We start from the raw sequence: 20,319 nt of genomic DNA on the forward strand, positions 1-20,319 counted from the left end.
ATGTGTAACAAGGATTGCACATTAATCACTACGAATGCATTATGATAAATTGCTTTGTAATAAATAATCAGCTGAAAACTTAGAAAAACTGTGGTTTGCGATTATGCTGAAGTCCAAAATAGCGTAGTCAATAATAATAAGTTACAGAGCAGTCAATTAGTGCATTAGTAATCGCTTAAATTCAGGTCTTTTTGCATTCTCTAATCAATTTGTTTTTCTAACAGAATTAAAGTTTGCCTATATTTCGTGATTTAAAAACACTACACTTTACTATAGCGACTTTTTGAGATTAGGATACATTTAGTATTATTTGAGACTAGTGCGTTAAGGTGTAAATTGCCGGATAAAATAAATATTCAAACAAGGATACTTTGAAACAATAATGGGTTCTAATATAACACATGCTGCTTAATTACGACATGTGAGAATAAAATTTCTGTTATCTCATTTGAATAATCTAATTCTTTATAAAAATATGGACGATTAAGTTTGAATAATTCAAGAAAAATTTCTGTTATCTGGCACATTATATTTCCAGAACAAGATTACTTTATAATTCAGCACTAGGTTCAACCTTAAAATATTTTGCATTACTATACGGACGTATTCAACGATAGTTCTGTAGATCCCGATAAACTATTATTCCTGCTTTGATTCTGTGACTTCATAGGATTATTCGAGTCCTTCGTTTTCATTTTTTGCTTCTCGAAATTGCAGTCGATTTCTCTTTTGGTTGCCCAATTCCCGTAAACTCTTCTGAGCTCGCTTCTAACCTCGTTATTGATGAAGCAATATAAAATTGAAACGAGTAGACCCTTCGAACGAAAAACAATTAAATTAAGTTATGAATTCAAATTAAAAAAATAGCTATTCGCAGTTCGCGAGTTATTCTTACTTGAAACGCGCAGACGACTCTTACAGCGTTGTAAAACTGAGTTTTGATCGTTTTGTCCTCAATCCACGGTTCCATGCAGAAAAATATGTCGTGGGCTCCGAAAAGCGGTACCAGCATCAAGGTAGACCTGAACCATTTCCAAAAATGTTTCTGCCTCTGATGTAACACGCTGCAGTTGAGCTTGATGAATAGAACTTTGACGTTCAGTACGAAAAATGAACAATTTATCTGGAAGAAGCGAAAGAAGTGTATATCAATAGCAGAGAAAAGAAATAAGATCGCCTCTGTAAGCATGTCTTATGCATGAGCTGAAATTTTACCAAAACCATCAGAAGTATCGGAACTGCTACAATGTTGGACTTGGCGTCAACGTCAACCCAGCAAAAGTTTGTCTCCGACGCTAGTGAATAAGTGATCAAATATGGAATCATCACAATCACCGGTAGACCTGCAAGTTGTAAGCTACAGTAGACCACCTTTCTATTTCTATATCGTCAATTTTTCGGAATTTTTCTATTTATATGCATGATTAATATCGAATTCCTCACCCCAGCCGCAGATTATTAGTGGCTTTACCGTCGTGCACTCTTTGTACGGCGCTAGACAGATGAAACTGTAGAAGTACCAGCTTTCCATGAGAATCCAAGAGAAGCTACAGAGCTCGAAGTAGTTCCCTAAGGTCATCAGCGCTCTGCAAAGGATCGACTGCAAAAAAAAAACAAGAAAAAATCATATAGTCGCTAGTTATAAAGGGTATTCCTGTCGAAAAAATAAAAAAGCATCTTCGTTTGCATGGGAACTCACGGGATTGACACCGGAGTGAACGTCTCCCGTTATGATCGAATAGAAGATCCTGTGACCGTAGATCATTCCCTGAGTCAGCCACGTTATAGCTTGCAAAGCCAGCGAGACGAAGAAGTGAGTGTGTATTTTCACCCGTGTATTCCGCAAGCGGCTGAAGCAGAATAGGAATTCTCATGGTAAGGAAAGTTGACGATTCGAACAATGCGTTCAAATGACTTACGGGCGCAACGTGAATATCGATAGGGCGATTGACAAGGCGAACGTCGATACTGCGTAGCCTAGTCTCACGACCATGTAGAGTCTCAGATGCCACCACTGTGAAAATAAGAATGTAATTACGCTAGATAATCAATCCAAAATTTCAGCCATCATCATAAATATCAGTTATAGTTGCAACGAGCTAATGGTATACCATCTGATTCGAATTTCCCGATTACACACGCTAATTCGGTATAATCAATGTACTCACGTATAAATTAATATCCAAATCGGATAACGTGGGATGCGGTACGCCCTTCATATTGTTCTCTATGATATTGATTAGCGAGCAGTCTGCATTATTGGCGGGATACCACTCAAAAATCGTCCGATTATTGTCACTCGTTATCGCGCTGATGCTTGCCGAGCACCATCTGCTGATTGTTTCCCCCTCGATTATGGGACACGGCAATTCGGCCGTAGTTTCGCCAGCCGTTGCGGGCCAGCAGTTGACGCCGTCGAAATTCGGCGGACATGCCTTGGCCGACGATTCGTTGACTTAGGAAAAAACGAAATCATCGTGAAAGTAGCTCACTCTCCACCCACGCAATTGGAAGTTTGCATATACTTACATCTTTTCGATAATTCCTCGCACTTTGCCAGCTGATCGTCAGCCATTTTCGCGGACCAACTCGACCTAAGCTGCGGCCAACTTCCTCGAACTTTGCGTTATACGACGAGATACTTCGAGTGGCCTTTTCCGGCGTTTGACAGTGACATACCGCATATATGAGTGCAACGGATGAACCGCGCAAGCTGCGAACGCCGAAAAGGTACGACTGTGACTGCGAGGGAGGACGAAAGCGCGCGACGCAAGCGCTATTTTTAATCCGAGCTTTCACCTGCTTATCAGACCGATACAATCGTATGTTATATCGTTATGTATACTCGATTTGTACAGAAGTAGAAAGGCTGTGTGTGCATGTACAGCATTGTCCGAATATATGTAAACTATCGTGTACACAGCTCGTTTATCTACGCGTGTAATCCTTTGATGCTCGTCTATCTCTTTTAAACAACAAGCTGCGCGGCTAGCCGTACAAATTTCATGAATGTTATAAAATTAACAGGTGCATCATGATTCCGTAATGTGAAGCACCGAATATGATGAAATTATTCTCGAAATGACCGAAAGCAAATATAGAACTTCAGACCTTCCCTCGTTTTAGCCCGTGATATACAAATAGCGATTGATCAATTGCAAAAAAGGCATAAAACCTTGATGATTACTCGGCCGGAGTATCCTGAACTATTCAGCCAATGAGCAGTGCTTGCGTTTTATTTTTTTTTTGTACGATAACGTCCAAATAATCATTCCTCGAAGCAGAGCTGGCAAAGTCATTAATAATCAATACATCTGCAGCGAAAAAAAAACAAAGCGCGCAAAGGTCCTCCGCGGAAAATCACGAGAGTTTTCTGGCCAGCTGAATAATGAACGCGGAATTTCCGAGCCCGATTAAGCGAGCTTCGTGTCCGGCGAATAAAAAGCAACGCACAAGTCGCGCGCGGGATGTATACGTGTGTATGTGTGTGAGTGTGTGAATTTTGCGCAATAAATAGCCGGTGAAAAGGTCGCGTGTATTAATGCTCGTCCATAATGCAGACCGACGCTTTACATTTCGTCGTATTTTTTAAGGGCTTATAAAGCCGCGCTGCAGCAGCGAATATATCGTATGAATTTTCGAAATGTCTTTTACTCGTATCGGCAGTACGTTGCAGACGAATATTGTAAAAGGGGGATAATTTGCAGATCAATGATTTTGTATTAGTGTATCCTTTGTATAAGTCGCGGCGCAGATTAGATACGGGGACTCTGTTGTTCTGACATTGACAGATACCACCACCGACGACGACGATGAATCATCGTCGCTTTTTCGAAATTCACTCGAACACAATACGCGCGCGCGAACCTGCGCAATTGAAATTCAAAGCGCATCAAGCACTTCCAGCGGCACACAAAGAGCACAGCCGAAAATCTCACACCTCGAATCAATCCCATCAGGGCGAGAAATAGAGAGTTGGAGAACAAAAAAAGGGGTGCAATAGAGATAGGGTTCACGGTTCATCCCACTTGAGCCACACACACACGCGCACACACACACACACATATATATATATATATATATATAATATATATATATATATATATATATATATATATATATATATATATATATATATATATATATATATATATATATATATATATATATATATATATATATATACACACACACTCGGGGCGACGTTCCCTAATAGGAACAGGCAGTGGCTTGACAATCCTCTAATTACTTTAAAGTAGTTTCCGATTCCCCAGCCGGCGGCTTCGCCGATCGAAAATGTCTTTTTCTCTCTCGTCGAGCGAACGGAGAGAGAAAGAGAGAGAGAGAGAGAGAGAGAGAAACATCGGCTGCTAGCTTGACCGTCTATAACTGCGAGGTCGCGAGCCAATCGATACGCAAGGGAAGGCAAGCGCGGCTCTAACTGCGGAAAAGACTCTCTCTCTCTCTCTCTCTCTCTCTCTCTCTCTCTCTCTCTCTCTTTCTCTCGTGTACGCTCTTTGATATATAGCTGTAGGCTGCTGCGGCTCGGGGATTTATCGATTCGACAGTATTTCTCCTTCTCGCGCGATTATTGAATTAAATCTCGAGGCGCAGCTCCTGTCGTTACTATCCGCAGCGACGACGATTTCGTGTACCTTAAATACGATAGTCGTTAATACCATCTGTATTGTAATGCACATATGTACAAATCCAGAAAAAACCGGACACTTCAGAGGGTCTGAGTGAACAAATTTGAAATTTGAGAGTACACCTACCCGACCAACTTTTTTGGGTTCTTCAGGTCATATAGAACCCGAAAAACCTTGGGTTCCCAAGATTAAAAAATACCTATTTTTTGCCGGGCAGTTAAAATTCTCTTATGGGAATTTAACACGAGGAAAATTATCGAAAACAAGCAACGATTTAACTTTACCCACTCAGTGTATGAAGGCGCAATCCAAAAAAGTATATTGCTAGGATGGAAGTATCAGAAGAGAGCTTTAATTTAAGGGCTGGTGAGTTAAAAATGGTTGCCTGGGTAAAAAGTTGTCTAGGTTTGAAAATAGTAAAAAGTCACGAAGAGTAAGATGTTTTACGAAAATCAGCGATTTTTCTCTTATTCTTAAAATTCTTACAACTTTTGATCCGAGCACCCAATTTTAATCATCCAGGGCTGAAATTAAAGCTCTTTTCTTCTATTTTCGTTTAAAAAATTTGGATTAACATTTCAATTTTACGATCAGTTATATATATGCCTATCAATTATGGCCGTTTTTTGGCCGTTTTCATCGTCATATATATAGCTGATCGTAAAATAAAAATGTTAATCTAAATTTTCAAACCGAAAGCGGAAGAAAGGGCTACAATTTGAGCCCCGGATGGTCGAAATTGACCGCTCGGATCAAAAGTTATAAGGATTTTAAAAATAAGAAAAATCGCTGATCCTCTCTTCCTCTCTTAAAAAAGTGATGGGCTTTCATGTGAAGCATTTAATTGAGAATCGGTGGCCTGGTACAAGAATTAAGGAACGCGAATCAGAAATATGGATTTTATTATATAACCTACAAACGCTTCAAACTGTTGGCGCTAAGCAGGCAGCAAAATTGAAATGCCAAGCATGACATGATAAGGAGTGCGCGAAGCGCACTTAAATTTCCTAGTTTTCGTAAAAAGTCGAGAAATTGGTGATTTTTTGTCATTTTCAAGCCTAGACAACTTTTGACCTAGGCAACCATTTTTAACCCACTAGCCCTCAAATAAATTCTTTTTTTTAATACTTCGATTCTATTAAAACACATTTTTAAATTGCGCCTCCAGACAAAAAGTGGCATTTTTCTGGTTTTCGTTAATTTTCCCCGTGTTAAATTCCCATAAGAGAATTTAAACTGCCCGGCAAAAAAATAGGTATTTTTTAATCTTGGGAACCCAAGGTTTTTCGGGTTCTATATGACCTAAAGAACGAAAAAAAGTGGTCTGGTAGATGTGTTCCCAAATTTCAAATTTTTTCACTCAGACCCCCTGAAGTGTCCGGTTTTTTCTGGATTTGCACATATATAATCCTTTCGTGTCTTGCAAGTTTTTCTCTAGTTCGTGGCGTTATGTTTGATAATCAAGAACTGCGCGCGCGTCTTCGAAAACTTCGTACGCAGGCATGCATCGTATACAGCGAGCGACGCGGTTATTGACACCCGTCGGAATCTAAAAACGAAGCCGCGATTTGGCTTCGCTTATACATCCTCCGCAGTTGGGGGTAGCAGTCTAGCGGCGGCTCGTCTTCGTCGGGGGGTTAGGTAGGTGACGGCGTGTTGCGAGTTGCATAATGAATAACGCCGCCGAACCACAAGCGCAGTCCCGTCCTTCCGCTCGGTTGACTGAATGACAGCCAGTCGAGGAAAAAGCGCTGATTGGCCGTGCACTGCGCCTGCCAAGCTATTTCGATTGTTCTTGCCTCTTCCCTCCCCCCCTCTCTCTCTCTATATCTCTCTTTTCGCAGTTAATGGCTTTGAGGGATAATACGATTGATTTCGATGCCGCGCGCTTCTGTGTCTGGCTTTTCTTTCGTTTTATCGGGAAACGTCTATAGAGATTAGAATCGATCCGCGGCTTGTTGTTTGTATGAAAAGTTGCGGATATAATCCGCGAAAAAGGACGCGCGCTCCTGACCGCAGCGCACGAAATGGCCCGTCGCCTTTTTTAAGGCTCATAATCCTAAGTGAGTCTCTCTCTCTCTACTGGCGGCGTTACCCCTTGCTTTTGTCGCGTCGATGTGACGCCGTCGTGATGTAAATTATAATTAGCCCCCGCGCCTGTAATGCCTTATGAATAAAGTATCAACGCCGAGCAACGACGACGGCCTAGTGTGTGTGTCCTGCGCTGCTGCTGCTGCAAGAACTGAGCCACTACTTCGTTTAAGCTTCTCTGTACTCGGGGCTGATTCGACTTATAGCTCGTAATTTTCCCGCCATCGCTCGGAGGATCAGCCAGGACTTTTTCGTTCGTTTTTTTCTGCTTGAGAAAGAGATTTGCCAGGCGCTGATGGAAGGATTTGCATTTGGAATCAGGCGTTAATTGTCGTTTTTTCTCCCTCGATTGGTTCTGAACGCACATTTTTGTTTCTCGGGAATCGAGTTGCAGTTTTACTCCGATTTCTATGGGAAAACCCCTTTTTTGTTTTAACTATATTTCAATTTCAAAGTACTCACATGATGAGTCACATAATTTTCAGATGACTGTCAATTATATGTAATACGACTACATCAGATCGTATGATTGGTCGTATGAATCACGTGATCGTTTTAAATTGAAATGTCATCAGACTTAACATGTGATACATCATATTATTGACACCGTACAAACTATACACAAAAATAACGCCTACACGCTACACAAAATAATTCTACACACGAAACAACTGCACGGAAAAATTCTACACAGATATTTACAGCACGGAAATTCCCTACACCTATTTTCGGTACAATAAATATCTGTGTAGAATTTTTCCATACAGTTATTTCCTGTGTAGAATTATTTTGTATAGCGTGTAGGGTTATTTTTGTGTAGAGTTTGTACGGTGTAATATTATTGTTCTATCGTCTGATATGTATCTCACAAAATATCACATGACTATTTTTAAGTAAGACTTCCAAATGCATGAATTTACTGCAACAATGGATGATCCTATATAACTGAATATCATAATAAAAAAGCCTCTTAAATATTATACAGGGCGAATGACGTTAATTTTTTAGCTTCGATGGATGATTCAAGTCTGATATTATATCCGCAGGAAATCCACTGTGACCTAGATACCCATGAAATTCTAACTCCGCAGATATTTAAAATGTAGAGGCTGTTTAAAATCCTACAAGTCTAGTCGAACCGATTGTTATTATTCATGGCGGAACGGGTATTTTAAAATAAAAATCAGCCCACTTATAGCCCGCAAACTTTGTGTTTAGTTTTTCAAGCCGTGCGCGCGGCGATATGGCCCTCGAAATAGTAGCGGGATTTCCAAAGATACACACCGCGCGTCTGCATTTAATTTACCGTCTGGTGTACGTACGGTCGAGAGCGCAAAATAACGACTTGGAAATACGGGATACTTGGGGGCAAACTTCGCTTGATTCAATTATCACGTCGAGACAGTCAATTAGTTACAGAATAAGAAAAACGCGATAAGTGCGATGGAGCATCGCATATTCAAACGCTTCATTACATCATTACTAAATCCACACCGGCTGCAATTATTAAGTGATTATACGTTAATGAATGATTGATCGGATTCGCCCCGAGTATATAGTAATAATAGATTCATTGTTTTTATAGCGTCTGTTAGCTTATCCTCGGCGTTGGCGTTGAATCGAAATATAGGTGAAGGCATAACCAGCTATGCGCAGTATCATATATCAATAATAGCATATCACGCGCTCTCGATCGAATTGTAAATTACGACGAAATTTATTTGAAAATCGCGTTAATATAAATCGGATAAATTCCAACGAAATATATATCCGCAAAATGAAGAGAAAAAAATCTGCGGAATCGCTGCGCAATACACAAAGCCTCGACCTCATCGCGCATACGTATAGACTCGCGCAAATTCGCCCGTATCCCTCTCCTCTCATTGTATGGGCTGCAGCGGTAGCACTCGCGGCGGAGTATACCTATATATACACACACACACACGCAGCTGGTCGTCCGCGGAAAAGTAGCCGGAACCACGCCCATCGCGTTGCGCGCGCCGACTTGGCAGATTAAAAGGGTAATAATCAAATACGGCGCCGGTGGGGAATTAAGCTCTGCCGCCTGTAATTCCAAGGAAAATGGCATATCCCGTGTGTTGCCTGCGTTGCTCTGCGCTGTATTTCATGTGTGTGCGCGCGCGTTGCGAGAGAGGGTGGATTTTGAGTGCGGTTATGGGCAGCGTAAAAATGTTTGTCTTGTTCCACACGTGGTTTACGTTGTTATGATCAATATCGCATTTTTTTTCAGGATTAACAAATCTTGCCATGGATTTTCAGTTCTTAATACTATTATGAAATGTAGTGCTTTATTGCATTCCCATCGATGCATTCAATGCAAATCCGCGTCTTTAACACAATTTTTCATAAATTTCATCAACGATTATCAATTAGACAGCTTTTTCAAATAAGGCAATAACACCAACCTCACCAACCGATCGCTCATCGGATTCAAAAATTCACACCCGAAAGCTCTCCAAAGCCGCAGAAAATCCACTCTGCGTTTTGCCCAGCGATGCTCTCTCTCTCTCTCATCCTCTCTCTCTCCGTCTCTTTCCCAAAAAATTTTCATCCCAGCCGTCCTCCACTTTTTCCCTCGTTATACCTCCCTACGCTGGAAAATCTCCAGATATCGCGGCCTCTACTCTCTTGCTTTCACTGCAGCGTAGTAGTCACGTCGAAGAGAGAGAGGGAGAGAGAGAGAGAGAGAGAGAGAGAGATAGAGAGAGAGAGAGAGAGAGAGAGCAGACTCGGTCTCGGAACAAGGGGTTAAGCTCGTCCATTATTCAGCTGCTCATTATATATGAATAAATTTTCGAGCAATGCCGAGATAAAGCTGCCAAGTTTTCGAGAGCAGCAGCAGCGGCGGCGGCAGCTCTCGCGCGCTGAATATTTAGAGGGGCACTGTCACGCAATATCGTTACCGCTCATCTTCCACCCCTTTTACCCTCTTTTCGAGGCCTATGCCGCTGCTGCTGCTGCTGCTGCGCTTTCTTTCTCGCTCTCCCTCTCTCTCTCTATATATATAGCTATACACATCTCGGCGGAGCTCGTCGTACACGTCTGCTGATTAATGCAGTCGATCGCGAGCGCGAATTGCGCCACTTCAGAGAAAAAGGAGTAGGCTGGGGAAGTAGTCGGCGGCCATCAAGAAGTTGGCGAGATTCGCCGGGCGAAGCGAGTCTTTAGCCGAGTCGAGTCTTAATTGGAGACCCTCGGATGTCCCTTTTCTCATGCGACACTAAGGGGATGAGGCTTAAGTAGACGCGCGCAGCTTTCTCTCTCCGAGAACTTGCTAATTTCCGCTTTTTTCTCTGCTCTGCGCTCGATTTGTCGCTGATGGGCAGGCTAATCGAGGCCCGGATTTAATTGATTACGAATTTGCGCAACTTTTAAAAATCATCCCTCAGAACGTCCTCTTCCGCACCACGAACTTAAGCCCGTCATTACTCGCTCATAATAATCCAGAGAACTGCACTGCACACAGCTCTCTCTCTCCCTCTCTATCTATCTATCTATCTATATATATATATATGTGTGTGTGTGTGTAACTGCATTATCTCTCTCTCCGGCCACTGGATTTCTCATACGCGCACACACACACAGTTGCGAGCGTACAGCAGGGAATTTCAACGGGGCTTACGTTACACAGGCGCTTTTACGCGGCGGCGAGAGCGTACACGTACAGCGCGCGCGGGATGATGTAAAAGGGCAATTTCCCGAGGCATTAGCTGGCGCTAGCTGGAAAGCAGGTGGAGTGAGAGAGAGAGAGAGAGAGAGAGAGAGAGAGAGAGAGAGAGAGAGAGAGAGAGAGATGCGAAAGTGCAGGCCGTAACAAATCCGTTTCCGATACCCTTTGTAATTTGAGATGATCGGCTAGAAGCCTTCTCTCTCTCTTTCTCTCTATACGGACGCACATGTCGAGCGACTCGTAGTCGGAGGAAAAAGAAGAAGAATGACCCGTGCAGCTCTCAGCAGATTTCCCGGGCCGCTGGAAATCGGATGACGTCGAGCCGGACCGTAACGCGATCATTCGGAGAATTAGCCCCGGATTAGAGTCTATTCGGAATTCAAAATACGAATCTCGAGGCTGCGCGCCTGGAATAATCATATAATTTTGGAAAGTATGCGCGCACTATATAGCTAGCACGCGAGAGCCGCTGAATAAGCCAGCAGCGCATCAGCGGCCGGCTCGCAAAAAATTACAGCCACGCATAATTCTCACTTCAAAATTACCTTTTCCACCGTGTACGAGAGACCGAGTGAGGGAGTACATTAACGCAGCAGCGCCGGTGGCGGCGGCTCGGGTCATTTCAATCTCCGCGTACACAGCTCTCTATATCAGCGTACACGCATGTATAGTCCGCGCAGTCTCAAAGGTACGCGCATTTTCGTCTCTCTCTGGATTATACGCGAGGGACTTACTGCTGGATGGAAAATATAGGTGGAGGCATCTTTGGCGGGTAGTGGACATCCATTAGCGGGCTTTGTACGCCGCGGCGAGCTATATCTCCCTCTCGCAATCCTGCGCCGACGCTTGGCGCCCTGTACACTGCACCGCGCGTGTGGGCTATCAATACGACCCTCTCTCTGCAGTGAGTTTTATGGAGCTTTTACGCGGCCGCTTTGCTTTTCGCGCAGCGATTATATTCCGATGTCTATAGCTGCTACGTGAATTTTAGCTCTTTTTGATGAGCGTTAAAGTCTCTAGCTTCGGAAATACCTTCAGACCGACTCGATAACGCGAAGCGAGTATACGCGTATACGCACGCCGGGGGTAACGTTATTACCGGTATGCGCGACGCGAGCGCGCGAGAGCAGGCTAGTATCCCTAATGTATTCCTTTGGAAATCCCCGCGCGTTCTTAGAACAAACTTGCTCTTGAGCGATGCGGGAAGGGGCGCGACGTTATATGTACGTAGAGAGAGAGAGAGAGAGAGAGAGAGAGAGTGAGAGAGAGAGAGAGAGAGAGAGAGAGAGTGAGAGAGAGAGAGAGAGAGAGAGAGAGAGAGAGAGAGTGAGAGAGAGAGAGAGAGAGAGAGAGAGACGAGCCGCCTTCGCCGATATGCCGAGTTAATAATTGACGGGAGTAAGCGGGCTGTTCATGTACCGACAAAAGTCCATTGTTGCTGCAGCGCCGCGGCTCGAATTGTTTGCGCCACTTCAGTGGGAGAGAGGAGAGAAGGCGCGCATAGTTTCGTTTCTATGGGGCAAGTTTATCGTATCCTCCTTGCCTTTTCTCTCGGAGTTGCTATATGCAGTAGACTTTTGTGTGCGTGGGTGGTTTCTTTTTCCTCGAGTTGTGTAAAAATGGTTTTGGCTCGGCCGAATATTCGAATTTTTAGTTTATTGAATTTGAGAGAACGTACATGTATAATCACCGTCTATAGAAATACTCATAAGTAAATAACATTCAAGCTCTTTTATTGTACTTGTACCTATCTCAATTGCATAAACACTTTGTAATTCCGAAACAACGATTGATTATTTACACATATTGTAGTGCTTAGCATACTAAACCAAGAAAAGTATACAGTCCGTATAATTTTTTTCCAAGTACTGCATCTACATACTTGTATTTGCACAATGTTTATACATGAACTATTATACCACAATACCCATGATGAATACGATCATTATCGGAATTCCATATCCCGGCGAGGTATTAGCTTCAATAATGCCGGAATAAAAACGTTCAAGGAAAAAACAACTCTAAAATAAAATTAATTAAACTGCAATTCCATGATCCTAACGGCAATTAAATTTTAAGTACGTGACAGTTCGGTTGCTCCAAATGCGATCTAATAACCGTCACCGCAAATATCATTTTAGCCATACCCAATCAAATATTCAGTAAGCAGTCAACAAACCAAATTCGAAGCAATCAAATTCCTCTCTCAGTAATATTTAAACTTTGCACAAATTCATACTCCCTCCTAAAACATACTTTCCTATGATGCGCTAAACGCGCTATCAAATCCACCTCCATCGCTATTCCGCATCACAAGCCTTCTTCTCTATCAATTCCATCCGTGCGCGCACCAGAGAGAGTGAGCCGCTTCTCTCCATGAGCCAGAGCAGCATCAGCGTCGATTTCGCACTGCACATCAGAGAGAAAGCTACTACTGCAGCCCTGGCGAGGCACACGAATTTAGCCCGCATTATCCGCTACCACTGCCGCTGCTACTACTCGTCGTTTCGATCAGCAAAGCCTGTCGCTCTCTCTCTCTCTCTCTCTCTCTCTCTCTCTCTCTCTCTCTCTCTCTCTCTCTGCAGCTGCACTTCCGCATCATATTAGCACGAAAATGAAAATGCACTCTCATTAAGCCTGGGCCAGCTCCGCGTACACGTATATAGCTATATCCGCGCCATTAGCAGATATTAAGGCGATTATGCGTATTTCTCCTGCGCGAAACGGAAATTCGAAGTGCGCTGATGTAGCTGCTTTGTTTATTGATGGACAACTGAAATTTTCTTTTTATGTATTAGAACGTCATACAAACACCATAAGTACAATGAAAAGGGCATGGCGAGTTAAATAGTAATTATCTTGAGAGTAGCTCCTCGCTTCAGTACGATTAAATATGATAAACTTGACTTTGTTTGATTGATCTCAGTTCTTTTCTATCTGTAATTTCGTTGCGGAATATATCAAACTCGCCTAACCTTTTACTTTTTCAAAAGTTAATTTTTTGTAGAGATAAATTTTACACTAAATTTTACTCTGCCTGAAAATGTAAGCGCGAGGAGTATGTGCGAAAGGGTGTACGGTATGGTTTCGACTTTGTTTAGATGTTTTTTCAACGAAAATTTTGCAAAATTTTGAAGCCCGTTGCCGAATGGCCCAAAAGTGCCAAGAAGCTGCATTCGAGTTATTGCTACAGCATTTTTCTCCGGTACGATCTTTAAAAACAGCGTTCGAACGTTCATTACCGCTAAAATATTCCACTACGGCAATCAGTGTCGCTATACGTATACACAAGTACGCGTCCTCCTTCTATATAACTAATGCAGACGATATACCGAAATACCGCAGTGTGTATCCTCGCGCCGCGGGCAAAATAAAGAAAGAAGAAAAAATCTCGGCGAGAGAGGTCAGGCTCTCTCTCGTAACGCACACCGAATAAAAACTGTCCCGAGCAATCGTCGTGCGGTTAGGCGGGAAAAATCCGAGAGAAAAACGCACTGACACTATACTGCGGCTCGCTCTAATGTCACGTCAGCGCCTGCAGAGAGGAGAAGAAGAAGCTGCGCCGCGCGTTAATGTTTCAGCAGTGTCGGGTCAGGCTTTGACCGATACAGCAGCCGAGCAGAGAGAAAGAGAGCCGCGCGACTGCTCAGAATTTTATAAGCAATCGACTGGTCGTCCGCTACTGGCAGCTGACAGCTAAGGCTGCGGTCGTACTCTCTCTCTCTCTCTCTCTCTCTCTCACACTTGGACGGTAAATGCCACACGGACGCGTTATGGACTTTCGGCCGTGTTTACTGTCAAATTTGTCGCTAGCTGATTCTTTGAGGCTGCATCGAGAGGGAATGGATTACAACTGCCTTGGTTATTTTCGCGACTTCCTTTGATTTGCAGTTTTTTTTTCTTATTCGAGTCGTTGTTTTTTTTTTGTGTACTGCTCTTATTTTTTTGGCAAGATCAATGATTCGTCACACTACAATCCGACAATAAAATCATGCTGGCAGATTTTAAAGAACAAAAAGTGGTGATAATATAGAGATAATCGTATGTATCAATAGATATTCTTCGCTATGAATAGCTTGAATAAAAAACAAAATAAAGCATAATGTATTGTGTAGACGTTTATTCACCGTATTCGCTTAGTTGATATTCTTTCGATACACATTAATTTTTCTGAATTGTTATCAATTTTTCTCAGTCCACTTCTCAGGTATACATCATTTGTAATAAAAAGCCTCATATACACTTGTAGATGTATTAGACGGCTGCATTGGTCCAACGGATGTCAAACAAAAGTCAGTATGATCATTTTCTGTGATATGCATATGAAAACGAGAAAGTTTAGAAAAGTCGGTTTCATCAAATCCATCGATTATCAATGGACTGAACATATGACCATTTGCACCAATTCTCTGGATCTGGAACTCACTGCACTTAACGATCTCTAACCACGAGGTTATCACTATGTTGTCAACTTTATAACAAAATCCAAAAACCACTAATATACCTCCACCAGTTAAGTTATAAATGGCGAGTTTTTTGCCATACGTTGGCATCTCCATAGTTACGTTTAATTTCATACCCTGAGTATCGAACTGGAGACAGCAAAGATCTCTAGAATCATTAAAATGTCTACCACAGATAGTGCAAAGCTCATTACGTACATCTACGGCCATGTCGTCGGGAAATGTGAAGACTCTAAAATCGTATTCTTGTGGCATAGTCAAGAGTTTTCTGCTATTGCCGGATGCATCTACACGTTGCACTTCGTAGATTAATTGAATTTCAAGCTTCCGTGATTGTGCTACTTTCCTAAGTAACGCATAATAACCTTTGTCTGATGATTCGCGAGACACTGGATAATAAGTTGCATTATTTTGAATTTTGAATGGTTTAGGATCACCAATTTCGTTACCGTTAAAGTCGTAAATTCTCTTACAAGATGACACACCCTTGCAGTGTGTTTTATTTTTATCCACGATTTCGAAAGTTTCATCGAACTGTGTTAAAAACCAAAACACGTAGTACTCGTCTTCTACTTTCAATGTAAATGGAATGTTGGCCACGTTTGAACAATTTTCCATGTTGAGAATATTTATATTAAACTCATAATCATGATGAGGCTTTACAACCAGATGATGATAACGAGGTCCTACAACGAAGAGAATCATATTTTTTGACAGACAATTAATTTGCCAGATGTCCTGAGTTGGAGCAGAAATTTTGTAATTTTTACACACAGCCAAAACGCTGATGCGAGGTAGAGGCCAGCTTCGCGCTGTCACATTGCATGATTTAAAATTTGAATCTAGTTTCTGGTCGCTACACTCGGAATACAATAAATAGTCTCGATATTTCTGATTATTCAATTTGCTTTCCATATTTTCATCATAATGTGTCGAGGATACGTTTTTCATTTCAAGTGTCAGTTTGTTTGAAAATGTTCTTATAGCTGAATCTTGGGCTAATATAAAAACACTCCAAGTGCAGAGCAGAGCTAAGCTTGCCAAAAGTCTGCGGATTGAGAACATTATTTCAGATGGTTTGCCTTTGTTACTTTCAATATCTTGATTTTCTGAAACAAAAAAAAGAACACGAAGGAAACAGATTTTAAGACATAAAAATCAAATTTGAATTTTTAATATAGCAGAGACATAATAGGATGAATATTCTTGAAGCGATACTTGTACTAAAGGAGCATTAATAGTATATAAGTCAAAAGTGTCTTTTTTGTTATAATTAAGCGTTTACTTGTATCATTTTAAGTATTTGTAATAAATTAAAGAAGCTTTAAAATTTAAATCATTGCTAAAACTATCCCATATTTCAGTACTATATGTGTATAGAAATCGTTACCTGTACTGCTAAAGTTTATAAGTTCCGCTAAACTATTTTCTTGAAATTCGAACTAAAAGCAACTCTCACTACTTCTTGATGTATTTCACCAGAAACGTCTTGCACAACGAAAGATAAGGCTGTTTCGCTTTTTTGAGATAGTAGAGTATAGGTCACATTTATAATCATGAGAAAAAAACTCGTCATGTTAAGCGAGAGCAACGCCATCTACTGGATTTGCAGGTGAAGCTTCCATGATCCTCCGAACACCTGTTTGAAATTTTGAAATGCTCAGAGTAAAATGTGTGACCTTTACAATGTCGAAAGAAAACGTTTATTTTCTCTCAAAAACATAGGTAATCAATAACTATAGACAGTTAATGATATTACGTACTATAAGTGCGCAATATGTTGAATAAAAATTTAAGAGTATTACTTATTCTTAAAAATATAATTTTATATTTTACAGTGATATTAATAAAGTTATATTATATCAGAAATAAAATATGTATGTGTAGTTATTTGTTTATTATTATGTACAATTTATTTTTAGTCACATGTTTATAAAATTTTATAAAAACTTTTATAAAAAAATTATTAGAACAACTTTGCCGTATTAATCCAAAAAAAAACGGCCAAAAATCTAAATGACAAATTTAAACGTAGTTTGCACCAACACAGCACAATTCTTTCCTGTAATGTATTAGAGAACTTTTTTGATAGTCGCTTTTCTCAAATTGAAATTCATTAAACTGTGCAGCAATTGAAAAGAAACTTCCATATATGCAATTAGGTCCTAATCATTTCTCATTAAAGATAACAGATTTTTTTTTTGTGTAACATATCTTTACTACACAATTCACTTATGCTTGTTCTATCTCTATTTCTCTCTCACGCAGCATTATTATTTTATATATTATAAATTATACAATAATAATGCTTACTTGAAAAATATTCCTTTTTTTTTAAGCGATCACAGCTGCAGATAACTGTTTTGCTCCCCAACTGTTTTGGTTAGGTTACAGCTCTAGACCCATTGTTTTCTAATATCAGAATCTTTCGGAATTTTATTTAGAGCTACTCCAATATCCGATGATTTTCTGGTGCAATTTGGCGCGTGACACTTATTAACTTTCATGTTGTTCACATTTTTTGGTTAAGAAAAACGTATAAATAATAAAATGCTATATTTTTACCATTCAAACGGCCAAAAGGGGGATCGTGGAGGGTTCACCTGCAAATCCGCTAGGGGCGCTGCTCTCACTTAACATGACGAAATTCGGCATCAGCACATGACTAATAAAAACTGAAAATTCCCGAGAAAATCTAATTATTTACTCGCACGTGTGTCATATTATTGTATATTGTAGTCGATTATGTAAAAACATATTAAATAAGAAAATATTAAAACAATCTTACAAATAAGACTTATTGTCAACTTTTCTAATTTATTTTATTAATTCTTCTCATTTTGCGAAAACGTTGCTTCCTCTGGATATGCGATTAGAGCGAAGCGGGCAAAAAGAGGCACGAGCAATTTTTGTCGAGAGTCCCCTCGATTCAACTTGAAACTTTCCCACGGCGTGAATTTAATCCTCTTTTTGATTGTAATGTAAGTACCGTCGCACACATACACACTAACTGCCTGCCTGCTCTCTTATTCATTCTCACTTCTCGCTTCTCGTATCTTTACATTGCCGTTTACGAGCCTAGTCCCCCGCTCTCCTATAGATATACATCGAGGGCGTGAAGCTGCAGTATTTGATGCCGAAATCCGAGAGTCAGAGCGGAGGTGATGGAGATGCAGATATAGAGATGTGGATAAGGAGACAAATGATTACGCGCGTGTCGCGTGTCAAAAGCTTGCATGCGTTTTTGAATTTGCGATTACATTGGTATCCTTTACATCTGTTATAAACAAATTGAGCGAGCGAATTCTGTAATGCAAAAAGACAGTAAACAAATAAATTTTGATATTTGCACTTTCAACGAGAAATCTTCGGTTGGAATAAACGAAACTTCATCTCAAATTCAACGACATCCTCGTCAAAATCTCTTACATATTCAAGTCCAATTTACGATCTTCTTATAATTTCAAAAAGTTCAGCCAAAATTGAAAATCCAGAGCTCAAATCGTCCTAGCAAAAAAATGTGTTGCGCGTGTCCCATCGCACCGCGCCCATAAAGTAGCGAGGATGGAAGAGCATAAGTAGAGTCGTCGGGTGAGGAGTTGAAGGGGATTCGAGAGGCGGGAGAGCGTTAATCAGATAACGGCCGGGGACGGTTCGATGGGGTTGCGCCTATAGTGCGTAACGCGCGCGCATCTCACCCGCCCCCCTCCCGCGCTCCGCATCGAACGATTTGAAGTGGTTTAGAGAAGAATGAACGGGCCGAGAGAGTGAGTTTTTGTATTATGCGCAGATTATCAACCTGCTCGGCCGAGCTTATGGGACTACGGCCGGCAGAGAGGAAGAGACAGGAAGCAAGCAGCAGCAGCGGCGGCAGCGGCGGGGGGTAGAATTCCCCCGAAGTTGGGGAGGGTGAGCTCTCGACTACTATACGCCGGGGCTGGCTCTACGTACACGCGCCCCCCTCGGGACGAGGCCGCTCTTTATGCTCGATATAATACCGCTCTCAAAACATACACACTTCACTCGTGTTCTCTCGCTCGCTCTCTCTCTCTCTCTCTCTCTTTCTTTTACCCCCTCGCTGTGCTGTAGCTCTAATATATGGCTCCGTCTCTGTCTCCTGCACTTTTACCGTCTGCTTTTCTTTCGAGTATCAACTGCTGCGGCCGCCTGCGTGAATTCTGCTGGCTTTTTACTGATTTGCCTGCTCTCTGCGTGTCCCTCTTGCATTTTTTTTCTTGTTAAATTTCTCTTTCGGTTATTTGTCCTGATAGCGTTTGATGAGGAATTTGAAAATTAAGAAAAAACTTGTATAGCGAGAACTGCAGGTAGAGTGTAGGTGACCTCCTCCCGTCTGACCATAATCTTGCACGTCTACTTATCCGCGTTCACTTTTTTTCCATCCCCGCGACACACTCGACTACATCCCTTACATACCGAGTCTCGCGAATCGTCGCTGCTAATTACGGGGCATTCTACGTCTTTTGTCTGCGAGAGGCTCTTTTTCCTCGCGGCTTCGTCTTTATACCCTCGGACCCTCGAGGCCGCGGTTTTTCAGGAGAGCTTGCACACGCGCTTCCCTCCTGCTTACGACGAAGCTTTAGGTTGGATCTCTTTTTTTATAAATATTCTCGAAAACAGTGAGGAATATTTCGCACCCAATTTCAACCGCGCATGCAACCCTAATGCCTTGATTATCTTAAGGTGGGGTTCTGGTGTTTTCAATTTTTTTTCCCCTTTAGATCTAGTCAGCTAAGATTTTTACCTCATTATATATATATATATATATAACAAAATATGATTTTATGTAAATTTTCAGCCCAATTTATCTAATATTTAGTTGGATAATGCAGATGAAGCAGAATTTTTTATTATAATTTAGCTATATTGCTAAGGTATCCTGCGCAACCCATTTGCATCTCATGATTCCAGAAAATTTGAGTGTAATCTTTAAGCCGATGTGAAAGAATTACAGTGATTAGATTTTCAAATAAATTTTTTTATTTTTATAAATAAATATGTCACTTGAATGCATAAAATTAATAATAAAGTGAGTTAAATTACAATAAATTTTGATGTACCTGGATTTGCCATTAATATAATATGGGCTATAATAAAAATGTAATCACTATGATTTGCTGTTAAAATATCAAAGAATTCACCGTAGTTTGCTGGAATCATGAAATGGAAATGCATTGCGCAGAATGCATTTTGAATATTTCAAAACTTAAAGCTGAGAAAATGAAGTTTTTGTAAAAAAGTACTGTTATTCATAATATTTTATAAATAATCTATTTCACTGTACATAAATCTTTACAAAATGATTTCATAATCATCCGTACTTTGGTTTTTAATGTTAACATTAATATCTTCTTATTTTATATTTACATAACCTCACTAAGCATCAGTCTGATCTCAGTCATCAGAT

General features: G+C 41.0%; 2 protein-coding genes across 6 annotated transcripts; both read right to left on the reverse strand.

Annotated features, from left to right (window-relative positions):
* Window positions 1-593: 593 nt before the first annotated feature.
* Window positions 594-2,575, reverse strand: NV_30083 (orphan G-protein coupled receptor). Its single transcript, NM_001167723.1, has 8 exons — window positions 2,530-2,575; window positions 2,169-2,455; window positions 1,920-2,014; window positions 1,700-1,850; window positions 1,444-1,600; window positions 1,216-1,343; window positions 896-1,123; window positions 594-815 (listed from the first exon to the last, which is right to left on the reverse strand). The coding sequence occupies exons 1-8, from the start codon at window positions 2,573-2,575 to the stop codon at window positions 594-596; spliced, it is 1,314 nt and encodes a 437-aa protein (NP_001161195.1).
* An 11,956-nt stretch (window positions 2,576-14,531) lies between these two features.
* LOC103315670 lies at window positions 14,532-18,057 on the reverse strand. 5 transcript variants are annotated; one of them, XM_032600968.1, is made up of 7 exons: window positions 17,683-18,055; window positions 17,460-17,569; window positions 17,208-17,394; window positions 16,285-16,533; window positions 15,669-16,003; window positions 15,368-15,580; window positions 14,532-15,283 (listed from the first exon to the last, which is right to left on the reverse strand). In XM_032600968.1, the coding sequence occupies exons 6-7, from the start codon at window positions 15,510-15,512 to the stop codon at window positions 14,646-14,648; spliced, it is 783 nt and encodes a 260-aa protein (XP_032456859.1). In that variant the 5' UTR covers window positions 15,513-15,580; window positions 15,669-16,003; window positions 16,285-16,533; window positions 17,208-17,394; window positions 17,460-17,569; window positions 17,683-18,055; the 3' UTR covers window positions 14,532-14,645. The 5 variants fall into 5 exon arrangements, with proteins under 5 accessions (XP_032456859.1, XP_032456858.1, XP_032456857.1 ...); XM_032600967.1 differs by having other exon boundaries at window positions 14,532-15,580; window positions 17,208-17,363; window positions 17,683-18,057; XM_032600966.1 differs by having other exon boundaries at window positions 14,532-15,580; window positions 17,208-17,386; window positions 17,683-18,057.
* Window positions 18,058-20,319: the final 2,262 nt, after the last annotated feature.

The sequence above is a fragment of the Nasonia vitripennis genome, chromosome 5 (genome assembly GCF_009193385.2).
Source record: "Nasonia vitripennis strain AsymCx chromosome 5, Nvit_psr_1.1, whole genome shotgun sequence".
Classification (NCBI taxonomy): domain Eukaryota; kingdom Metazoa; phylum Arthropoda; class Insecta; order Hymenoptera; family Pteromalidae; genus Nasonia; species Nasonia vitripennis.

Excerpts from the sequence above, each read along its gene's own strand:
- NV_30083 (NM_001167723.1), bottom strand. The coding sequence starts at position 2,575 with ATGGCTGACGATCAGCTGGCAAAGTGCGAGGAATTATCGAAAAGAT. Across the intron at positions 1,344-1,443 it reads ACTAATAATCTGCGGCTGGG|GTCTACCGGTGATTGTGATG; the intron begins GTGAGGAATTCG and ends TACAACTTGCAG. Across the intron at positions 816-895 it reads GAGTCGTCTGCGCGTTTCAA|GGTCTACTCGTTTCAATTTT; the intron begins GTAAGAATAACT and ends TTTCGTTCGAAG.
- LOC103315670 (XM_032600967.1), bottom strand. The coding sequence starts at position 15,512 with ATGGAAAATTGTTCAAACGTGGCCAACATTCCATTTACATTGAAAGTA.